General features: G+C 40.0%; 1 protein-coding gene across 1 annotated transcript; it reads right to left on the bottom strand.

Annotated features, from left to right (window-relative positions):
* Positions 1 to 766: 766 nt before the first annotated feature.
* On the bottom strand, positions 767 to 1,171 carry LOC148947493 (uncharacterized). The gene has a single exon (XM_089095909.1). The coding sequence runs from the start codon at positions 1,169 to 1,171 to the stop codon at positions 767 to 769; it is 405 nt and encodes a 134-aa protein (XP_088952035.1).
* Positions 1,172 to 7,739: the final 6,568 nt, after the last annotated feature.

Below are 7,739 nucleotides of genomic sequence, written 5' to 3' on the forward strand. Positions count from 1 at the left end.
ATATTGAAAATACGCCCTTTCAACAACCTGGATGCAGGTCTGACATTGAATTTATTTCATCATACTTCTCAACACTTCATTAAAATTTTGACTTGGCAACCTTTACCGTTCTTCAGTACTGAAAATACGCCCTTTTGACAATTTGTTTGAACATGGTGTCTTTTTAATTACTTTCCTATCTTCCTCAACGTGCCCTGGAAGTTCCAAATCTTTACCGTCAGCTGTTCGGGAGACATGGCAGATACGCCCTTCTGACAACCAGGATACACATACAATCTCTTGGTTTAGTTCAGTATCCTCCTTAGCCACCCCTTGATTTCAACTTAATACGTTAAGCCATTTCTGTGATATTGTAGGTATGCCCCTTTGGCAAACCGTTTGAACATTGTGTTCTTGGATTTGATTTTAGTTTCCCCTCCGCAAGCCTTGGAAGTTGTAAGTTAATAAACGTAGCCTTTCCTGAAATATAGCCAAGTATTTTGACAATTAATGTCCTTAAGGCTTCCCCTTCTATTACCTCTCCTATACTCCCTGAAATGTCAGTTACTTCTATAAAATTTCTGGGTGTTACTATCTCTTGAGTTAACGCTCTTGAGCGGCAGGGTTGCCAGTATAGAGGGAACTAGTTGAAAGCGCTGTTAGTCTTCTCCGACTAGCTCTGTTCAAGGCTGCTTGGATGGGCCATGTTTGGGTCGATGTTGCGGTTTAAGAGGCGTCGATTTATAACGTCAACCCATCTGGTGCACTGCCTCCCACGAGGACGTTTTCAGACAATCGAGGGATTTAGGTCCGATTTGATCCTAGTAGGGGAAGTTGGTGAGAGGCGGAGTAAGTGGCCGTACCATCTTAGAGAACGAGCTTCTTCTTGGGTGGAGAGGTTCGCTAACTTGAAGATCCTCAGGATCTCAGTATTGCGGATCTTGTCATACCGTTTGACGCCTTCAACTCGAGGCAGGTGTCTAGTTTGGATGGCATCGACCTTTCTTAGCTGTATCTGCGTTATTGGCCATGTCTCAGACGAGTACAGCATGATGCTTGAGACTGTGGCGTTGTAGATACGGGCTTTTGTAAGGTGACTAATTTGCGGTTTATGGGAGAGTGCTCCCAGAAGCCGTCCAAATGCAGTTTTCCTTGGCTGATCTGGCTGAGATTTCGGCGTTAATTGCGCCATTTGATGATATAATTGATCGGAGATAAGTGAATTGCCTTATCACCTCAACCGCTTGGCCGTTGATTGCAACAGTTAAGGGTGATTCAGATGCGGTTTATTGTACTGGCCGGTGTGCGTGTAACTGAACCCGTATAACTGAACCACCGTGTAACTGAACCACCTTGTAACTGAACCACCGTGCAACTGAACACCCGTATAACTGAAAACCCGGGCAACTAAACCCTCGTGTAACTGAATCACCGGGCAACTGAACCCCATTTAACTAAACCCCTGTGCAACTCAACTCCATTTAACTGAACCCCATGTAACTAAACCCCCATGTCACTGAACCCCCGCGTAACTGAACCCTCGTGCAACTGAACCACCGTGCAACTGAACCACCGTGTAGCTGAACCACCTTGCAACTGAACCCTCGTGTAACTGAACCACTGCACCGAAGCAGGTAATTAACCTTTTTCAAACCAAACGATAAACAACTACGAGCGTAGAAAATACCACAAAATAAGCAAAGTGGTAAAAAAAATTACAGTATGTAGACGGTAAGAGCCGCTTTTTATCCCCCCCCCCCCGAAAAAAAATCCTTTAAGGAAAATACCCCTCGGAAAATAAGACCTCACGGAAAAAACCCCCTCCCAGAAAATACCTACCCCTGGAAAATCTCCCCCCCCCCAAAAAAAAAGATACCTTTTACGGTTTTGTAGTCTTCAATCACTTTCGGCTTATAAAAAAAAAAAGAATCACTTTCAACCATAAAAAATAGGCCTAGCCCTTTCAATTTCCAATCAAATGAGCCCTTTTGAAGTTTCTGCGACAATAATTTCATTAAAAAACATATATGCCCCCAGGGCATAATGTATAACCCTTGCCCTGAGTGCTCTGGGGGGATGTCATTCTCAAAGACCTAATTTCCAGAACTTTCTACTACGTTGAACAAAATGACTATCTGAAAATTTTGATTGGATGTGTTTGGAGGAATGGTAAGTGTGACGGGGGGGGGGGGGGTTAGTTACCCTCCAATCACTTTCGACTATTACAAAGGGCACTAGCCCTCTCAATTTCGAATTGAATGAGCCCCTTTTGAAGTTTTACGACAACTTTCTATAAAAAACTCATATGCCCCCAGGGCATAACTTACAACCTTTGCCCTTGGGGCCCTGTGGGGTTTGTCATCCTTAAATACATAATTTCCAGAACTTTCAACTAGGTTGAACAAAATGGCTATCTCTAAACTTTGATTGGATGTTTTTGAGGAAATGGTGGGCGTAAGAGGGGGGTTAATTACTCTCCACTCACTTTTGACTATTAAAAAGGGAATTTCAATTTCCAATCAAATGAGCCCTTTTTGAAATTTCTGAAATTTTTGAATTTCCTTGCCCTGAGGGCTGTGGGGGGCTGGAGGGGTTTTCATCCTTAAAGACCTGCTTTCCATAAACTTTCAATCTAGCGCTGCAAATAACATGGCTATCTAAAATATTATTTGGATGTGTTTAGACAAAAGATGGGCTTGAGAGGGGGATTAGTTGCCTTCAAATTACTTTCGACTATTAAAAAGGGCACTGGCCCTTTGAATTTCCAATTGAATGAGCCCTTTTTCAAGTTTCTACGACAAAGATTTCAATAGAAACCTTATATGCCCCCAGGGCATAACTTATAACTCTTGCCTTGAAGACTTTGGGGGGAGTGTCTTGCTCAAAGGTATAATTTTCTGAACTTTGAACTGCGTGGAAAAAAATGGCTATATCAAAATCTTTATTGGATGTGTTTGGGGAAATGATGGGCATGGAAGGGGTGTTAGTTTCTTTCCAATCACTTTCGACTATTAAAAAGGGCACTAGCCATTTCAATTTCAAATTGAATGGGCCCTTTTTGAAGTACCTACGACAACACCTTAGATAAATACCTTATATCTTCCCTGGGCATAATTTACAACCCTTGCCCTGAGGGCTGTGGGGGGCGGGGGTCGTCATCCTCAAAGACTTAATTTTCAGAACTTAAAACTGCGTCGAATAAAATGGCTATCTAAAAGTTATGATTAGATGTGTTTGGGGAAAAGGTGGGCGTGAGAGGCTGGTTAGTTGCCCTAAGGTCTGTGGGGGACTGTCCTCAAAAAAATAATTTCTATCTGGAAATCAACTACGCTTAAAAAAATGGCTATCTAAAAATTTTTATTGGATGTGTTTCGGGAAATGGTGGGCGTGGAAGGGGCATTAGTCGCTTTCGACTATTAAAAAGGGCACAAGCCACTCCAATTTCCAATTGAATGAGCGCTTTTCGAAGTTCCTACGACAACTTCTTCGATACAAATTGCCCTGTTCTAAAGGAAAAAGGTAATAAATAATACATTGTGCCAACATCGTTCTTATATGCCCCCAGGGCATAACTTAAAAGCCTTGCCCTGAGGGATGTGGGGGAGTGTCCCCCTCTTTACTTAGTCTCTGTTTCTTGTCTCGTTCTCGAGTGTCCCTGTTCTTTACTTAGGCAGCGCGATCGCGCTGCCTATGATTTATACAACAACTTTCTATATAGACCTTATATGCACCCAGGGCATAACTTACAACCCTTTCACTGAGGGCTCTGAGGGGGTTATCATCCTAAAAGACTTAATTTCCAGAACGTTCATCTACTTTGAACAAACTGGATATCTCAAAATTTTGATGGGATGTGTTTTGGAAAATGGTGGGCGTGAGAGGGGCGTTAGTCGCTATTCAATCACTATCAACTATTAAAAAAAGGCACAAGCCCTTTCAATTTCCAATTGAATGAGCCCTTTCGAAGTTTCTACGACAACGCTTTCAATAAAAACTTTATATGCCCCGGGGCATACTTTACAACCCTTGCACTGAGGGCTCTGAGGGGGTTATCATCCTAAAAGACCTAATTTCCAGAACTTTTAACTACATTGAACAAAATGGATATCTCAAAATTTTAATTTGATGTGTTTGGGAAAATGGTGGGCATGAGAGGGGCGTTAGTCGCTATCCAATCACTTTAAACTATTAGAAAAGGTCGTATCCCTTTCATTTTCTAATGGAATGAGCCCTTGTGAAGTTTTTACGACAACGCTGTCAATTAAAACTTTATATGCCCCCAGGGCATAATTTACAACCTTTGCCCTGAGGGCTGTGGGGGGAGGGGTTGTCATCCTTAAAGACCTAATTTCCAAAAATTTCAACGACGTTAAATAAAATGGCGATCTAAAAATTTTTATTGGATGCGGTTGGGGAAGAGGTGGGCGTGAGAGGGGGGTTTATTTCCCTCAAATCACTTTCTGTTAACTTTCTGACTATTAAATAGGGTACTAGCCTTTTGAATTTCAAATCCAATGAGTCCCTTTTCAAGTTTTTACGACAAAGATTCAATAAAAACCTTATATGCCCCCAGGGCATAACTTATAATCTATGCCCTGAGGGTTCTGGGGGAGTGTCCTCCTCAAAAATATAATTTCTATCTGGAAATCAACTACGCTGATCAAAATGGCTATCTCAAAATTTTTTTTGGGTTTGTTTCGGGGAATGATGGGCATATGGGGGGGTGGGGGTTAGGGGCCCTTCAATCACTTTCGACCATTAAAAAGGGCACCAGCGCTTTGAATTCCCAATCGAATGAGCTTTTTTTGAAGTTTCTACGACAACGCCGTCTATAAAAACCTTATATGCCCCCAGGGCATAACTTAAAACACTTGCCCTGAGGGTTGTGGAGGTGTGTCTTTCCCAAAAACATATTTTCTATCTGGAAATCAACTACGCTGAACAAAATGGCTATCTCAAAATTTTATTTGGTTGTGTTTAGGGGAATGCTGGGCGTGGGGGGGGGGCTAGTTTCCCTCCAAACACTCAACAATTAAAAAGGGCACAACCTATTCCAATTTCCAATTGAATAAGCCCTTTTCGAAGTTTCTACGACAACTCCTTCGATACGAAGTGCCTGGGTATGGAGAAAAAAAAAAACATATTGTGCCCATATCGTTCTTTACTTAGGCAGCGCTAGGGCGCTGCCTATGATTTGTTGAATTTAAATCAACTTGTTGGGAGTGATGAAAAACTTGAGAGCGATGGCTAATTAGAGTGAAGACAAAACAGAGTCTCTGTGAGAGGCAAAGCTGGCATAACTTTTCAGGATTGCATAAGAATGATTCGTTTCACTTATTGATAGACAGTCTATCATCCATCCTAGGGCAATAGTAAAATAGATAGGCATACAGTAAGGGTAATTTAAATAGTTTACCAGTCTGTCTAAGGGGTCAAATCAAGGCTTTGCTCTTAACCATCGGGCTCTGAAGTCACTTGCAGAATAACGAAAAAACACGAAAATAGACACCCGCATCTCCCAGTGATGCTATGATCTGAGAAACCAGGACAGCGGAAAGACAAATACCACCAGAGAAACATCCACTAGATCTGTGGATATTGTTTTTTGTTTTTTGCTGAATTTTATATGGCAGCTGTAACGATGAAAGATTATCTTAGCCGCCAGGTCATGAGTTTTATCTTTAATGGATAATCTATTTTGTTCTGGGGTCATAAATATGGTGAAAACCCTGAATTCGAAATCCAGGTAATCTTTACAATATTGTAATACTGCTTAAGTACAATTTCTTTCTATTAACAAGATATATGCATAGCAAAAAAAAAAATGAAAATAGACCCCCCCCTCCCACTGGGATCCATGTCACAAGCAACTCAGAATTGTAATTGGAGCTTACAAAATTCTATCTTTACAGAAATAAAAAAATAAAAAAGAGTCATCGAAAATCTATAAGCAAGGTCCGTGAAGGAATAATACTATGATAAGTAGTAATCACTATTTATAGACTTAACATATCCTATAAAAAGGAAACCACTCGACGTCGTCCAGCCGGGGACTGACAACCCCATCCCACAGTTGGAAATTGTTTCACGTGCCATAGCTGAAAGATTGTTCAGATCTGGCAAAATAACTCAAATAAAAGACACTATGGTGATACCATCCTCTTACAACCAACCCGAAAATATGAATACAAGAATGCAATCATGTTATAACCTGATACAATCCTGTTACAACCAATTAAAAAAACTGGAGCTAATTTTAACAAGTCATCTTAATATGTTAATTAAATAAAAAAAAGAAGTTTTTTAAACTGAAAGTAAGGAGCGACATTAAAACTTAAAATGAACCGAAATTATTCCGTATATGAAAGGGGCTCTCCCCTCCTCAACGCCTTGCTCTTTACGCTAAAGTTTTTTATTGTTTAAAAAAATAAAGTTGTGAGACAGAGTAAAACTTTAGCGTAAAGAGCCAGGCGTTGAGGAGGGGACAGCCCCTTTCATATACGGAGTAATTTCTGTTCGTTTTAAGTTTTAATGTCGCTCCTTACTTTCAGTTTAAAATATTGTTTTTTTTATTTAATTTCTGATCGTTTTTTAGTTAATGCAGCTTTTATTGTGGTTCACCGTCATTGAATAAGTAAACAAAATTTGGTTCCAATTCTTTAAAATTGACCCCTTAATCACAAAGGCCGTTAATTAGAATAAATAGCTCTTTTGAAAGTACTAAAAAATCTTTGGCTTAAAGAGCGAGGCATTGACTAGAAGCTAAACCCAATCATATAGCTAATATTTTTTTTGTTCGTTTTAAGTTTTGATGTTGCTCCTTACTTTCAGTTGAAAAACTTGTTTTTTTATATTTAATTTCTTATTTTTTTTAAATAATGATGGGAAATCCGGCGCTCCCTTCAAAGCAATTTCCCTTCCCCCATGAAAACTTCCTTCATGAAAAGATCCTCCCATATAACCCCCGACCCACCCCACCCCCCACTACCAGAAAAAATTCCCCCTGAAAATGTCTGTATACTTCCCAATAACCAATACTATATGTTAACATTGGGTAAAGTTCATAACTTTCAGCCCTCCCCCTGGGGGCTTCGAGGGATTAAGTCATCCTAAAAGACATAGTTATAATATTTTCGACCATGCTTAACAAAATGGCTATCTCAAAATTTTGATCGGGTTACTTTGGGAAAAAAATGAGAGTGGGAGGGGGCCTAGTTGCCCTCCATTTTTTTGTCACTTAAAAAGGGCACTAGAACTTTTAATTTGCATTACAATGAGTCATCGCACGATATTCTAGGACCACTGGGTCGATACGATCACCCCTGGGGAAAAAAAAGAAAAATAAATAAATAAACACGCAACCGTGATCTTTCTTCTGGCAAAAAATGCAAAATTCCACATTTTTGTATATAGGAGCTTGAAACCTCTACAGCAGGGTTCTCTGATACGCTGAATATGATGGTGTGATTTTCATTAGGGTTCTATAACTTTTAGGGGGTCTTTCCCCATTTTTCCGAAAATCAGCCAAATTTTCTCAGGCGCGTAACTTTTGATAGATAAGATAAACTTGATGAAACTTATATATTTGAAATCAAAATTAAAATCTGATTCTTTTGATGTATCTATTGGTATCAAAATTCTGTTTTTTAGAGTTTTGGTTGCCATTGAGCCGGGTCGCTCCTTACTTTCAGTTCGTTACCACGAACTGTTTGATAAGCTATGGTGTATGTCGCTCAATCTTATTCATTTGTCTTGCGGAG

The sequence above is a fragment of the Artemia sp. Qi Xiang Cuo genome, chromosome 10, assembly GCF_049724085.1.
Source record: "Artemia sp. Qi Xiang Cuo chromosome 10, ASM4972408v1, whole genome shotgun sequence".
NCBI lineage: Eukaryota > Metazoa > Arthropoda > Branchiopoda > Anostraca > Artemiidae > Artemia > Artemia sp. Qi Xiang Cuo.